Raw genomic sequence first — 16,762 nt, 5'->3', positions numbered from 1 at the left:
TTTGCTGATGGCTGTTTTTGTCTATAAACTATAGTTTCAGCAGTGAAGCATCCTGCAAAAAAAGAGAGGATTATTTGGAATGGCCTGAATATTTTATGGCAGTAGCTTTCCTGTCAGCACAAAGAAGCAAGGATCCAAGCTCTCAGGTAAGAAGGCAACATATAATAAAAAGATAACCTAATCTATATTGCATATCACAACAGATGTACACGTAGCACTTCCAGGGATTTTTTAATAAAAGTAATTTCAGTGTATAGCTATTCAGTTTTTAACGTAGTCAGCACCTTCTGTTACAGAAATTTTCTTATTGGGCCTGACCTCATGTGTATAATTCTGTGTACATTTGTAGCTTGGAGTTTTATAAATCATCTTTTCATCTGGAAGTTAAAATAACACATGCATTTTGTCTCCTTTTTTCAGTAAATGTAGTCACTTTTAGAGGAGGATAAAACTGCTGGAAGTTTTAGGTTGTAATTTTTTAAGACACAGCATTTTACAAGTTTCTTTTCCTCACCTGTAAGAGTATTTGTTTGTTTGTTATTGGGTTGACTGGAGTTTTCTTCTAGTTTGTTTCTTCCCTCAGGATCCCCTTTTCCCTGTGCTTCACTGTCAGTTCCCATTTTTCACGTCTTCCATGTGCCTCTGTTCAATATTGTTCAATACTGATTTCAGGTGATTGGTACAGCTCCTGAAATGCTATTCTGCAGGATCCAGTCATCCTGTTAGATTTCCTTTGTGTGAAAAAAATCAGGAAGCAAATCCCAGAAAAACAATCTTTTCACTTACCTGCTGCCTTCGGTACATTACAGCACTTAGCTCTCTGAAAGTTATTCACTTGGGACTAAATTTTTGTTACCCAAGGGCAGGTTGATTAAACACATTGTGTGAATTAAAATTAGTACTATTGCCATTTCAATAAATAATATGGGCAGAAAACATAAAAAAAGGGACACTTCATCATTCTTTAAGAGAAGTCCCTTTGTAGACTTGAGTTGAAATAAAAAAGGGTGGGAGTTAAAAGGTTTGGAATTTTAGTGCGTGTTTGTGTAAACAAGCCACAAAGGCCTGTGAGGCCTGCATAAGCAAGCCAACACTTGTATTTCTGTTACATCTTTCATAACTTTTCTTTTGCTCCTGTTGCTCATACTGTTGCTGGAAAAGCTGGTTTGGGGAGTTGAACTGACATGTTTACTAGGGTTCATTCAGTGCTGTTTCTGCTCCCTGAACTAGGTTCATTTCATAAGCAGGCAAGAAACAGTCCTGGCAGGCTGGGATGGGAACGGCATGACCAAAGGAGTAGCAGAGTTACATCTGCCCTGATTTATTTCAAAGCCCCACCAGTTAGGTACAATTGTAGCCTTGCTCACTAGATGGTGTGATTTAATATATTAAGTGAAGCTTGTATCTCTTAAATGAAAACTGTAGGACTGACTATTCATGTCTCATCTTTATTGTTAACACATTGTTTTGCATTCTGTTGGTGCTATATAAATCTGATTTTATTTAGGTTGGTGCCTGCATTGTAAATTCAGAAAACAAGATTGTTGGAATTGGCTACAATGGGATGCCTAATGGTTGCAGTGATGATGTACTACCCTGGACAAGAACAGGAGCAAATAGACTAGACACAAAATATCCTTATGGTAAGGCTTCTTGAGGTTGACAGGTTAGACTTGTCATGTCTATATATGTGAAAGTTCAGCTGGTAAAGTATCGATCAGTTTTTCTTCCACTCACTTGATATTGTTAATGTGCCCATATGTGGTACAACAGGATAAAAATCACAGTCTTTTTGAAGGACTGACTTCCTGGTGAAATGGGTTCATAAATATTAGCCATTTTGGATTGGGTAGGGAAAGCTTGTAAATATAAAGCAGCTCATTAGCACACCGTTGCAGTGTGTGCAAATGATTGCTTCTTCTGCGTGTTCGTCTCCACAGAAATTACAGAGTGTGTATATGCAAAACAAGTAATTGGGTCTAAAATACAGGTATTAAAATTGTAAACTCCAGTGGTTGTGGGAAATTTCCATTTCAGGTGTTGATGGCATAGGTTATACATGCTATGAGGAAGCTGAATATTTGTCTTGGGTATCTGTGTGCAGTGGGGTGACTTTCACTGTTTATTTCAGCCTCTGATTTGATTCACATTTACTAAATGAACAAAAGAAATGAAGAGCAAGGACGGTTTCATGGTAAATGTGGTTGAGTGCTGCTTTGGATCTTGCCTTTGTCTTTGCAGTAGGCATAGTTTGGCCTTCTGTAAGTGTGCTTTGAAGGGCCTTCCATGAAATTTTGTGGACCTGTCAGCAGGGCTGTGCACTTGCTCCTCTGGATCAGGTGTGATTTCCAGGAACCAAGGACACTGGGCTGCCTCAGGCTGCATGCCACGAGTGCTGTCTGCCATGTGTAGAAATGGGGTTGAGAGCTGCCGTGTGGCCTGCAGTGGCTGATGCGGGGAAGAAACCTTGGGTAGGACGGGTAAGAGACCATCCAGTCCCCGTGCTGCCTTAAGTCCCCCTTCATCTTTCTGTCCCCACTCCAGCTCCTGCTGCACCTGTGTGTGTGAGACCAGTGCAGCAGAAGCCATGGGCACAGGAAAAACAGGTATTAGGAACTTCTTCATCCTGTGCTGCATCTCAGCCTGTCCTGAGCTGAGGAATGACAAGGAGAAGCACAAAAGGGAGAACAAGAGCCTTGAGAAATTCTCCCTTCTCCCTGCTTGGGTGGGGGAAAGTCAGCACCAGAGTTCACCTTTTGCAGAGAAATGCTGCACTGAAATACTGACTCTTTTCCAGTGACCAGTATTTAGCCCTGCCTACTAATTCTGTTTCTTACTTGTAACTTTTAACAGTTGGTGTGATAGAGGAATTAAACTTGCATGAGTTTTGACATAGCCTGAGTTCACTCAGAGCTCTCTCTAAAAACCATTTTCTGGTTTTCTATAGCATTGAAGTGAAAGATTATATGCAGTGGCTCAGCACATAATTCATCAGTTTGATATTTTTGACTTCTTAAAACCCCAGTACTTTGTCCTTGTTCACTTCACCAATTTATTATAAAACCTCTAATGGTAACTCTTAAGCTCGAGACCATTTCATATTATTTTTTGTAAAATATATATATACTGTATATATGTATTCCCAATATAGGGCCAAATTTGAAGTCTGCCCCTGTTGAATTTGAAGTCTGCTCTAAACCACTGGCTTTACATATAGTGTTGTGACCATAATGGTACAACTTAGTTATGACTGCTCTTTATTTATAGGTGAGGAAACCAGTGTTAGCCCATTGATTAAATATAAAGCACTGAAAACAGAATATTGATTTTGGTTGAATTTTTATGCTGCTGTAAGGTCTCAGTTCTGAACTAAAGTCAGTATGGGTGGTGTCTGGCATCTGAGCATATTCCAGGCACTCAAATCTAAGTTGACCAATTTAAACTAAAAGTGCTGTGAGGAATCTTTGTACAAGATGATGTGAGAAATTTTTTCTTTTTGTTAACTCTGACTGCAGAAGATGTGGAGCATGTGATGTTTAAAAAATGAGCTAACTAGTAACAGCTTGGAGTGCTGAGTTGATTTCCAGGAGTTGGTCTAACAACTGCCCTTTCCCCCATTATCTTAGTCTTCACCTCATTAAAAAAATCACAACTTTGTAACACAAAGTGTCTGCTGTGATGAATAAACAACCTATTTTGTAATTCACAGATCATTTAAACTCTGGCAATTTCTTATTAATCTTGATAGCACAGTTGACAGACCAGACAAGTATATGTATAAAAAAAATCTTCTGCTTAAAAAAATTCTGGTAGATGCAGAGACACATAGAATTGCTGCTAAAATCTCATTAAACTGTCATTTTTCCTTTCTCCTTTTGCTAATCATCACGACATTTGTGTAAATTGAACTTTTTATCCTTGCATTTTCCTAACTGGCTTGCTCAGAGATGGTACAATCTTACTATGTACTCCATTAGCTAATTACGGGAATGATGGCACTTTCATCACTGCAATGTAGCTTGACGAATTAGATAAAGCTGATGGTAATTGTGCATCTACCACCACACTAAGCTGGGAGATGTCTTCTGGAGCTACTTCATGCATCTGCAGTGCTATAGAAAAGGGCTGGCTGAATGCTGACCACCTGGTCTTGGGTGTTGTTGTGGGTTAGGCATAAACACTTAGCTCACTTCCCATCTGTTTTGCACCACTCTGGCTAGCTTCCTTCAGACGAAAGCTTCAGTATTGCTTTTCCAAGGGTGCTCTGGAGGGCAGGGTGGAAAAAAGACTGCAAGAAAACAGTCATCAGGTATAGGCTTATAGTGCAAAGCCTGCTGAGATGGTATGCTTAACCCTCTTCCTTCCCTCAGGCCACACTGGCAGATGTGCAACACATACTCTGTTTCATGCTCTGAAAATCTCTCTCTGGTGGGCTGCATAAAAGCATTCTCACTTCTTTATGCCCTTTGAACTGAGACATACAAAATAACTGTAGTCTCATGGGACTCTTGAGACATGGATCTTGAGGAAACCCAGGGCCAAGGGCAGTGTATTGCTGATGGGACTCCTAAGATGGACACGAGCCAGTCTGTGCCAGTTGGCCTCAGGGCCAGGGGCCGGTCCCTGGCCCTGTCTGTGTTTAGCAGCATAGACATAGTAGGGGATTGGACCCAGAGGCAATCTTTGCAGAAGGATGTTAGGTGATCCTGTAACAAATTTACTGAGCTCCAGCAGAACTGATGGATGTATTGACTCCACAGCTCTGACCAAATTCACTGTTTCATGGCTAAAAATCTTCCAATTTCCACCCTAAATTTATCTGTGGTTAGTTTATAGGTTCTTGTGTGTGCCAGCATTGTTCTTTTAGCTTTTCTTATTCACTGTGGTTAACCCTTCCTCCTTGTCTGTGCACTTACTGATTGCAGTTACCTTTTGAACTTCTGTTGTAAGGTTAAACAAGTCCTGTCACTCTTGAATTTTGCTGTACCTTGAAACTTGTTGGTTTGAAATTCACCACTGTCTCGGTTATCTACGTCTGCTGCAATATACTGTACATATCTATCTCACACCCTCAAGAGTGAGTTCTGCTCAGCTCACTGTTAGGGGCAGGGTTGTGCTTGATTAAGAAATCCAGGTGTAACCTGAGCTGCTACTGGGAGAAGGCATCAAAATGTGGTAGGTAATGTTCACCTTACCTTAGAGGATGCAAACATTTGCAAGGCATTTGGATATTACAGGAATAGTGACATGCATCACCTGTATTGATACAGTGCATTCCTTATGAGACTCTTGAAGTGGATAAAGGCTCTGCTAGTTTTAGGGTATATTTGAACAGTATAGCCTAGTTATGTCAGAAAGCTCAGGGTGTTTTGAAGAATACCATTTTTCACAGCACAAAATCAGGATTTTGTCATTATGTTGGAACTGGCTCCAGGCTGCCAGTCAGTGACAGCAGCAGGGATGTGTCTCTGCACATGAGAGAAATGGAAGGCCAGTTTTACTGAGATGTTATTAAACATTTACTAAGATGTTACTAAAAGCTCTTCCTGAAGCATTGTGTTCAGTACTATGTGCAGAAGCTTCTTAATAATTAGGCAAAATTCTGTCTTTCAGAGTCAAAAGTGTGCCCTCTGTTTCTGTTAGATGAATCCAAGTATTTGTTGATGCTCAGTTTCCTCTCACCAATCATTTAAAGTACTACATTTTTCTCCTCTTAACACAGATCTAACAACTAATTCTAGTTGCTGTGCTCCTGTTATGCCCTCTGTCTCCACTGTAATCTAAGAACATCCATTTGACAACCAGTCTCTAATTAAGAGTTTTAAATTAAAATGACTGGCAAATTTAGAAACCTCTGAGCAATACAGAAAATATTGAGTAAATATGCTTACAAATATTTATACAGGTTCAGATATGATAAAATATGTGCTGTGGCAAAAAGTATGCTCTAATTGAACAGTACCTGCTGTGTAAAATGAAACAAACTGTTATCAGTGTTTCCTTGTGTTAGGATTATGAGCTTTTTTGTCAATTTTTCAGAGAAATGAACACTCAACAATATTCAGGCAAATGTTAGTTTTATAGAAGCTGTTATTTTGACAGCACAAAATTTGATAAGGCACTCTGAAGAAGTGTGATGCTCTCTCTCCAACTGGCAAAGATGATGCTTTAGCTGGGAAGGGTATCTAGGAGATGGTCTCCACTTACAGCCACTCAGTCTTGTCCTGCATGGATTTTTGTCCAATTCTGGTGTCATACATCAAATCTGTAGAAAGTTTAGAGATTTAGAAACGATTCCTCTTGTTCTACTTGCCCACTAAGGAACACCTCTGTGTTCTGTTAGGAGTAGAACCAACTTGGAGCAGGATGGGAGAAACTGTGGAATAGGGTGGGTAAGCTAATGCTGCTCAGGTTTTGAGAGGGGCTTCTCTGGTCTGACCACAGCAAGTTTTGTGATGTTCATAAATGGGCTGAGTGGTTCCCATCTTCACTTCCCAGTTCTTGTTATTCATGGAGGAAAGCAGTGAGGCTGGGGTTCCATTTTTCTTACTGCAGTCTGAAGGAGCTTGGGCTCCCAACAAATCTGGTGCTGGTATCCTGGCCTCTGTGCCCTGACCACAGCAGCTGCTCCTCTCTAGCACGCAGAGCAAGAGAGACAACAGCAGGAAGGGCTGAGGGCAGTGCCAGCATCAGTGTCCTGCCTGCCCTTAATGCAGCTACCAGCAACCATCCTTATGCTTTCAAAAAGGTTGACAAAAAATAGACGTCATTCTACAAATTCCAGATCCATCAACCACTGTCCCCAGTGGTTGTCACTCCAGACTCTATTCTTTAAATTAATGTTTTGATACCTTCTATGATTCTTGCTGTGTTCAGTGTCAGAGTTCCAGCAAGTAAAGGATAACGAAATTCCTAGTCTGGCTCAATTAGTAATTAATAGCATTAAAAAGTCATTCTCCTTAACCCTTCCTCTGATTGCTTCTTTAAAGGGTCTTTAGTGTTATGGTGGTCCCTACCATGCTCTTCATCAAGCATGTAAGCCTTTAAACAGTATTAAACACTTTGGCTAGTCTTGTGGTTCTTATAAAATTGCTAGTCAGAACACGTTTAGTATGTGGGAAGAGGACTTCTGACTCTGCAACCCACTGGGAACATGCTCACGTTAAGTGTTCAATCCTGAAAAATTACCATTTATAGGGTAAGCAGGGGCCTCTTATTTACAGGTGAGCTTAAGGATGAATACTACCTCAGCTATGCAACACAAACTAGCCTGCAATGAGAACAGATAGGAACACTAGCAATTAACACTACGAGTAATGAAGCAGTCATTCATTGGCTTTTTTCTTTTTTTTTTTTCCCCTCTCATGAACATCGTAGCAGCTGGTGGGAATGTCAGAGCACACGCTTAACTTCTCATTGCATGGTTATTTCTTCAGCTAATGAAACCTTTTGAGAATACTTTTCAAGCTACTTTTCCAGAATGGAAACCAGTGTTGTGGACTTGATATTATGTTGGCTATATGTGAATATTTTTTTAAAAAAATCCAAATCTCTGGAGCCCCTCCTAGGGTATTGTAAAAATTCTTAGTTTTACTAGTCTACCTAAAGATACAGTTTTCAGAGTTCTGAATACTGTGCACCTGTGAAAGGTTATTTTAAGTTAGCTTCTTACTATCTCAGAGAGAACAATTTGTAACTATTAGCAGGAGCTCTTAACAGATTAGAAAACTTCATTATATGCCAAATGTAAACTAGAGTCAGAACAAGAGGAATTTTGGACTTCTGGATTTGTTTTCTGTCTCTCAGAAAAGCTGGGGAGGTCTATAAGAAAAATCTGGGGACAATAGACCTATCTTACCTAGTCAATGCCTGTTTGTGAGAGAGAGGTGAATATGAGTAAGAGGGAATGAAGAGTGATGGGACAAAGCCTAAAAATACTTGTCTGATGCCAGTACCTTCTTAAGGACCATCTGGCATAATATCCCTTTATAAGTAGCAGATGTCAAGGGAGACATATGAAAACAAAGGCACATGTAATGATTGTTCCCCAGAATATACTTCCAAATCACAGCAACTGAGACACAAAATGGTTCGGTATTTAATAGCCCAGTAGACTAAAAAAAAGTAATATCAGATGGAAAATAATGACTTCTGGAATCAGGACAAGGTTCTGATCCTGTACTACTTTCTGTAGTAAGCTCAGTAAGAAATACTTGGTTAGGCTATTGCACACATGAAAAACATACCTCCTTTTCTATTTAAAGTGGAAATCTGCTGGGTTTGTTGGAGACTTAAGTACTTTTTGTCTTCAAATGGTTAGTCTCTGTTTCTTACTGCTGTCTCTGTGTCTTCTGTCCACATGGGAGAGTTGTAATTTTTCTCAACTTCAGATTGTATGAAGATGGTCAGGAGGCAAAATTTATGTTTTTCCCTTGCTCCAGCTGATTATCTTCTATAAGTTATTTTTGGCCTGATCTTGTTTTTGCTTGGGAAGAGGTTTTTTGTTGAAAGTTTGTAGAAGTCTGCCAAAAGAACCTTTTTCTCTCATTAGTGCAGGAAGGAAACTTGTTGCAGTACTAGTAATGAAACTTGTCTGATTTTATGGCTGAAGATTTCTGAGTTTTAGTGAAGGAAAAATATTTACTAAAGGAATTAGTTTTGTTTCTTTTTTAGTTTTGGGAGCCTTTGAAAACATCCTTCTTTCTGGAGGCCTTCCATGTTTTAAACTGCTGCCTAGAACATAAATATATTGTTCAAAGAAACTTAAGAGTGATGTTTCTGTCCTGTTGACATAACCCCTAGTTCCAGTTGTGGAAATAACGTCACTCACTCAATCCTCTGTAACCCCGGAAAAATAATTCTCTGACTATTTACCGTAAAGGCTTTATAAGATTGATGCAACTTAGTAATATACTTGGAGTTCAACATATTTTCTGGATTTTCTAAATGAATACGTTCATGTAATTGCATCTCTCACACACTTAATGGCATATGTTTAAAATACAGTGGGACCCAATAACAGTTGCAATAGAAACAGTAATAATAGTAAAAGAAGCCTTAATGTGATGGTTCTTGGCTCTTGTTTGTTTTTTTCTTTTTCAATTTCCAATTTTTTGTGTTGGTTTCTGGCTTTACTGGTTATGAGAACGTATGTGGACAGCGTAACATGGGCATGGTAGAAGCCAATACTGAGCTTTTTTTTTGTAAGTGTTTGGTCCCTTGTGACTTGTCTGCATGGGAAAGTTTGTGTGCTGTAAGGTAGGCTGTAAATTTGTAGTGCATTAGCTGTTATATAGAAAATTCCATGTAGACATTTAGTGCATACAGAAAACATTTCCATTCAGCAATGATTCCTGCGTGTTGAAGGTACTGCACTCAGTTATTTCTGTGGTGAGATCATTCACACAGAGGTCAGCATATAGCATCAAGTTTACTATGAAGTTGTGCTGTGAAACTTGGTCTGTTTTAATTTTCACATGGGCACAAGGGAGAAGAAAAGGACTTTTAAAAAAAAATCTGTTCTTCAAAACAAGCAGTGGAAAAACTCTTAATGCTGTCTGCCACATGCAGGTCTCTAAATGATCTCAAACCCACACCACACTTCAGCATCTGTTTAAGAAGTCAGGGCAGCAGGCAGTTTCTTAGTAGGTAGGTATATAAATTATGCAACTTGCTGTTATTCCTAGGAGTAAACAGGAAGTTCTCGCGGAGATGCTAATGTTTTTTTTCAGAGCTTCATTGTGGATGACACAGAAACTGCACTCTTCTCAGCTGCGTTGGTAACACGTTAGATAATCTGCTGATGTGTACCTTATAAGCACTGAAACGCTAAGCTGCTGTCTGTCCAGAAAGAGCTACTGTGTTATGGTGGAATAAGGCAGGATGGTCTGTTGCTACCTGGCCTATCTCAAATCCATGGAGAAATACAGGACTTTGTTTTTCTGCTTGGGAAGTCTGGCACCTTTTAATGAGCAGTAAAGTCACTTTAATATTAGAGCTGGACGTTTTTATGGCCAAGTGTGTCTTGTGTATTCTGGGGGTGGGAGAATCCTGCAGCAGTGCTGAGCTGTTCTGAGGCCCAGAGGACAGAGCTGCTCGGTTTTACTTGGCGATTCTGCTGCCTTTCAGAGCGCACAGCGCGCTCTTGCAACCATCAGACTGTTCCTATCTGTGCATGTAAACACATAAATGAGCTGTTTTATACTGGCAATTAGATACTCTAGAGAGTTGTGAAGCTGTGAGATATTGCTTCACTAAGGGTGGTTGCAATGGCTTGGCCCACAGCCTACAGCTTTGTTGCCTGCAATAGGTGTTAGCAAATGGCAGTGCTAATGCACATAATGATATCATTACTAATCGGCAGCCTGGTCAGAACAATTGACCTTCATCGATCTTGGTATTTCTTCTTTTATTTCCTTCTCTGCCCTTTATGATGAGCTGTGCTAGCTATTTGCCTTTGAAAAGATGTAAGCAGTTATATTGTAACACTTTAATTTTAGTTTGACCGATTTATTTTAATGATCAGTATTATGAATAGTTTCTTCCCTTGTTTAATCAGTGTGCCATGCCGAATTGAATGCCATCATGAACAAAAACTCAGCTGACGTGAAAGGCTGCAGCATGTATGTTGCCTTATTTCCATGTAATGAATGTGCAAAGCTCATCATCCAGGCAGGTAAGCAGTAGTGCCAGCTTGCTTTTTCAGGGTTGCAGTGCTGCCTGCTCACTGGTATCTTCTAATAGATGTATTTGATGTTAAATTGCTGATGTTAGATCTAAATTAATTGCACTGTCAACTTTATAAGATGATACTTGGGGGGGGTTTTGCATCTGAATGGTGCCAAATTTTTCCAGTGCTAATTGCATCTACTGTGATTCTAAACGTGCTTCTAATTTAGGTTTGTAACTTCTTCGACCAGGAGCTGCCAAAGAACAACACAGGCTTTGCATATAATTACTGTCAATTTTACTGTGCTCTAGCACACTGAATAGAGTAGGGCAGAAAGAAATAAACTTCTGCATGAAAAAAGGTCTGTTGGGAGTATATACATGAAAGTTTAATTTGAATGTGATGCATGGTAGATATTTGAAGATTTTAAAATATCTTTGCTCATAAATGTCATAAGATTTCTATGATCCTCCTTTAATTATGTCTTTCATTACAATTATTATAAATCTGTGCCACTGCAGCAAGTGTGCTGGCCTAAATGTGTCTCCTTTTTTGAGATTAGGCAGTATCTACAGCAGGCTTCAGTTGTGTAAAAATCTCTGCTTAAAGTAGCATATATTTTGCTCATTGAGTGAAGTCATGCAGTCCCAGCATGGATTGCTGTTCTGGGAAGTGTCTCTCACTACTAATGGCCACAGGAATATAGGAAGAAAGCAGCAAACAGAATGCTTCTTTATTTTGGTTCAGTATGGTTTGAAATCAAGATGGATGAAGAGGGAAAGATAATGGTATTCTGCATTTGTGCTTCATACAATTCTCTTACTTACAGAATCAAAATCAAATGGTCTTCAAGGTAGAGTGGCTGCTTGTTCTCAATGTAGTCACTCATCCTTTTCCTTATGCACTTAGATCAGCTCTAAATTGCAATGCATTGCTATTCATGCTGTCTGGCAAACACAGGAGGATGATCAGCTGTGAAACACTTGTGAATTCTCTTTTGAAGCCTTTGTATTTCTCCCCTGCCTAAGTGATTTAGGCAAAGATCACTCAGCAATTTTACACAGCATACATTTATGAGTAGAGGTGTACCAAGGAGTTGTAGAGCATGTGGATGAATGCTGCCTCTTCTGATTTTGTGCACCAGACATTGCTGGCTTTTTTCAGTGCAATTCTAACATTTTTTCCATGTGACTTCTTTAGGCATAAAGGAAGTTATTTTCATGTCCGACAAGTATCATGACACTACAGAAATGACAGCTGCACGGCGGATGTTTGATTTGGCAGGTATTATATATAGGTGAGAGAGCTTTGAATTAACTTGATTTTTACTGGGGAATGGAAGAAAAGGGGGGTGTGAGAGAGACCAACTTTAGGGCAAATGTTTTTCTTCTTTGAGTCATGTAGCATTTTATTCCTCTGTAGTGTTTGTAGATGGCTTGCTCTGTAGAAGAACTGGGCTGACAGACTGTTGCACCATTCTTTTGTCTAGTGTATGGTTAAAGTTCAATTTCGTGATGTTTGTATGAGAAAATGTCCATCACTCATTTTGTTCCTGGAATGCAAGTGAAATTGCAAAGGGGGTGGTTATTTGTTACATCGTACTCAGGATAGTCCTCATTGACCCTGCCTTGAGCAGGAGGTTGGGCTAGATGACCTTTAAGTCCCTTGCAACCTGAATTATCCTGTGATCATAAGTTGGACTGAAACAACCAACTGATCTTTTTGTTGTTATTGTTTTTGTGGATTACTCCATCCTTATTGAAACTTCAGTATCTTTTTGTTGCAGTCAATTTGGGAAGGTGTCCAACAAGCTGCCCGTAATTAATTCTTGGTACCTATAGCTGTTCACCTTCTTTGGTCAGCTTTTCTGTGAGAAAAGACTTGGAATATTTGCCTTAAAGTAATGATAATCTCAAAAATGTTTCAAGGGTGGGGTTTTTAAAGACACTGACAGAGATACCTAAAGACAATCTGTTCAACAGCTAGGAGTAACATGCTGTGGGTGAGGCTAATTATGTAGTCAGGGAGGCTTTGCAACTCTAAAAAGTTTTACAATATTAATATAAAGACTTTGAAAAATTTGCAAACATAACAATTCTGACAGATAAAATTTTAGGATGAAAGATACCTACTGGGCTAAGAAACATCCATGGAAAAACAAAGCAGTACTTGAAATTCAGTTTTAGTCCTTCAGTGTATTTCCTGCCTACTAAGACTATTTGACTAAGAAGCATAAATCATTCTCTTGCAAGTCAGATCTTGTAACTTTTCCGGGGTGAGGAATGTTTCTTGCCTTTCAGATTGCTATTCTGAATAAAGCATTCAGAGTTTCTGTGGTCAGCAGCATGTACTTTCCTGTGTTGACTGTTACTTATCCTTGTATCGATTGCTAAGGATGTAGGTGGTACTTAATGAATCTCTTGAACTGAACTGCAGAACTTAATTAGGCACTAAATCCACACTATTTGCATAATCTTTTGTTTACTGGAAGACTGGAAAATATATGCTCAGTCCCCATATACCTTCCATGCTAATTGCTGTAGCAGATGCTCTAATGATAATAAAAGGAAACATTTTGTGGCAGTATTAATTTTTGAGTTCTAAAGTTACAATTTTTAAATTATTCCCTCTTAACTAGTTTTACCCAGTATAGCATAATGTGATCTATTCCCCTTGCACAAAAAATATTTTAATATGCTGACACAAAGCTTGAAAATGTTTTAGAAAAACTTGGCAGGAAAAAATTGATCAAAGTATCAATATTATCAAAATTTATTCCAAAAATCTTTTTTATATGCATACATATACAGTATATTTAAATATTTCTCTGGATTCCTATATCTGTGTCTACATATTTAAATATATATTTTAAATATTTGAAATATTAATATATATGAACAAAACTCCCAGAGCTGGTAACATGATGCCACCACCTGCAGCTAAGTTGTTAAAAGTCCTATGACTGCTGGGTGATTTATAAACTCCAATAGCTGAAGAATGTACAGGGTAACCCACCCCATGTGTCTTTTTGTCTTAGTCTTTCTTGTCTGGGTTTCTCTCAGTGTGGTGCACTATAATTGGCTCCCATAGAGAAGAAAACTATGAGAATCCAAGGATGTGTTTTTTGGGATTTTTTTATTCCTTCAAAAATTTAGCTGGAACTAAAGCAAGCAAAATGTTTTAACTACTCACTAACTAGTATCTGTATTTTTCTTTCTTTTTAGGGAATTCAAGCCAAAGTGTAACAAGATCATCATCGACTTTGATTCAATTAACAGCAGACCAAGTCAAAAGCTTCTGTGAATTATGGCTCATTATGTCTTTAGAAGAGTGTGATTATCCTTTTCTAAAAAGCTGCTAATGCCTTTCATCTTGAAGTTACTTGCAACTTTTTAATGGTTCCTGTAGCTAAAGTAGACTTATAAGAAATCCAAGGCATAAAATGTCCCCCTTAGTTCATCTTGTCATGTGGAATCTAAATCTACTTAAAAATTTTTTATGCCTTTATCAAAACTGCTTAAAAAGTGGAGACACGTAGATGAAACAATATATGTAAAGAAAACTGTTCTGATTCTTCCTGTATTCATCCCCACATGCTCTGATGGGCTGTCAGCAGAGGTTTAGACTCAGTTTAACAGTGGTATTTGTAACCAGTAGTACATTGGAATATGCTAATATATGTTGATCTCTCTGTTGGATATGTGAATCTTTAAAGTTGATCCTAATAAAGAACAAAAAATGTTATCCATGCAAATGCTAATCTTCCAACTAGCATAACACTAATATTTAAAAGGGTTTACAGCCTTAAGAATGTGTGGCATTCTGCTTGTTACCCAACAAATGAAATTCTGATTTTTCTTTTAATTGCTATCTGACATTGCCATACTTGGGGAGGGGTGAGAGAGGAAGCTGTTCTGAGAATTATCCATGCTTTACAGGTGCTTTCAAATGCTTGTTTTCCCCAAGACTCTAGAACTGAAGGGGGTTAAGGGAGTAAATAATTTGGCTCTTTACCTCTGTGACTCTTGCACTGAGTTTGCTTCCACGTGTAGAAGAAAATAATTTTATTGGTCTAAGCTGTTTCTAGATAATCAACATAGCTCAGTTTTAAACTCCACCTGTAAGGTATCTGAATCATTTTTTGTCCTTTGAGAGAAATTGGAGATACTCAACCCATATCCATATCTGTGCCAAAAGATGTAATTATGGTGTTAGCTTGTTTCCCAGTGCTGACATAGTACCTCCATCTTCATTAATGTTGCCTAAAATAATATCCTTTTTAATTTTATCCTGAGATCTGGGAATAGATTTGAGTTCCTTTTCTCTAATTTGATTTTTAAAAATTAAATATGCCTAATGGCTTTGTTTAGATAACATTGGTGGTTGTTTGTTTTGTTGTTTTTGCTGTTGGGTTTTTTTTTAATGTGGTTATACTTCAATGAGCTTTTATTTTCTCTACAAAAGCTTTGTTTCATATTTTGGGACATTATGTAATTTGGCTTCATACCAGTATTATTAAAGTCTTATTAAAATCCACTACACTGAAGTAGACTCATTATTATAATATTAAGTCATGCACTTGGCTCCAGAGCGCTGCTGTTTTTGCAATCATATGGAAAGCATATTTTGTGCAGTTGTGATATTACATAAAGTATAATTTTCATGAACCATTTGACCACTAAAGGGATCACTGTAAGATAATTTCAGAGTTTCTTTTTCCTACAACTGTTTTCCATGTCAAAATTGTTCTGTGGATTAGTGCCAGAAGAAGAAATTTGCACATATGTGTGGGGAGGGAGCATGAAACCTGAAAAATTACTTTAATAAAATGTCACTAAGACAGTTTATGCACATCTTTTTCTTTGGTCTGAATTAGTAATTGGAAGCATTTTGACTTATATGTGTCTGACAATAGGACAGAGGGGAGAGAAGAAGCAGAATTTTGGGGTTTTGCAGAAAACTGCAGAAAATTGCTATTTTCTTCGTATATAATTGCTAATCTAAGTTCAAATTTAAAATGTACATGCATTGTTTTTCAAGTTACTTTATGTGTCTCGTGTTTGGCCTTGGATACTGTGAATATATAATGTGCATAAAAACTTGAAAAGTTTTTTGAACAATGTACAGATGTTTTTAGGAAAGTAATTTTTCTTTTATAAACATTTCCCCCCCCCCCCCCCCCCCCGGACTTTCCTGGTTGTGTAACAAAAAAGCAGTACTGGAGAAAAGGATAGGATTTTAAGAGTTCTCCTGATCAGGTTTTGATCTGATAGAGGCACACGTACAAGATATCAGAGCAATGGTCAGCTGACTCAGGCCAGTTAGTGGATTCTAATTTCCAGGGCAAATTTATGGAAAGGGAAAAAGCATGTGCACAACTCTTGAGACAGCGTGTGCTTAGTTCGAGGGTAATGCTTTAGAGCAAATCTTAAAGAAGTTTTGATCCTTACTCTGTGCATGTGCAGAACTCTCTACACTTTTCAGGTTTTCTTTGGTTTTGTTTTAATGCTTCAGGAGATAGTGCTCTGACATCCAAATAAAGAGCGGTTAATAGAGGTAACCAAGAAAACAGTTAAATACAATAAACTGTATTTCTGCTGCTGAATCTGAAGTTTGAGATGAATAGAACCATTTGGACTGGAAGGTATTCTAGAGGGTATTTAGTCTTACCGCTTGCTGAAAGCACCGTGGACTTAAAATTTCCATCCAGTTGCTCAGGCCTTGTCCAGGTCAGTGTCTCCAAGAACAGAGATCCTGCAGCCTTTTTGGCCAGCCATTCCAATGTTCATCCTCTGTGACACAGACACTGCAACAGGATCCACCCCCTGGATGCAAGGATCCAGGTGGATCCTGTTCTTCCAAGCTGCTTTCCATCCACTGGCCACTCAGCCAGCTGGGAGTTGTTCTGTTCTGCGTGCAGGACTTCATCAAGTTTCCATCAACTCATTCCTGCAGCCACTGCTCAGCTGGACTTTGAACCTTTGGCTCTTCATCCCTGATGGTTCAGCCACGTGAAACTGCACAGATCCGTCTGTGGCTGCCAGCACCACTCCCATGGCAAACTGCCCCCCAGACTGCCAGGGAGGGGGAGGT

General features: G+C 38.8%; 1 protein-coding gene across 3 annotated transcripts in view; it reads left to right on the top strand.

Moving 5' to 3' along the window:
- DCTD (dCMP deaminase) overlaps window positions 1-15,514 on the top strand; it is a 58,963-nt gene extending 43,449 nt beyond the window's left edge. For 2 of the 3 annotated variants that reach the window (XM_069013773.1, XM_069013775.1), the window contains 5 exons: window positions 35-146; window positions 1,508-1,643; window positions 10,559-10,675; window positions 11,870-11,966; window positions 13,894-15,514. In XM_069013773.1, coding sequence (XP_068869874.1) covers window positions 35-146; window positions 1,508-1,643; window positions 10,559-10,675; window positions 11,870-11,966; window positions 13,894-13,972 — 541 coding nt within the window. In that variant the 3' untranslated portion in view covers window positions 13,973-15,514. The remainder of the gene's footprint in view (window positions 1-34; window positions 147-1,507; window positions 1,644-10,558; window positions 10,676-11,869; window positions 11,967-13,893) is intronic. The other variant, XM_069013774.1, reaches the window with a different exon arrangement.
- The last annotated feature ends 1,248 nt before the right edge of the window (window positions 15,515-16,762 follow it).

Source organism: Aphelocoma coerulescens, chromosome 4, assembly GCF_041296385.1.
Source record: "Aphelocoma coerulescens isolate FSJ_1873_10779 chromosome 4, UR_Acoe_1.0, whole genome shotgun sequence".
Classification (NCBI taxonomy): domain Eukaryota; kingdom Metazoa; phylum Chordata; class Aves; order Passeriformes; family Corvidae; genus Aphelocoma; species Aphelocoma coerulescens.
This window is presented reverse-complemented; position numbering and strand designations above follow the sequence as displayed.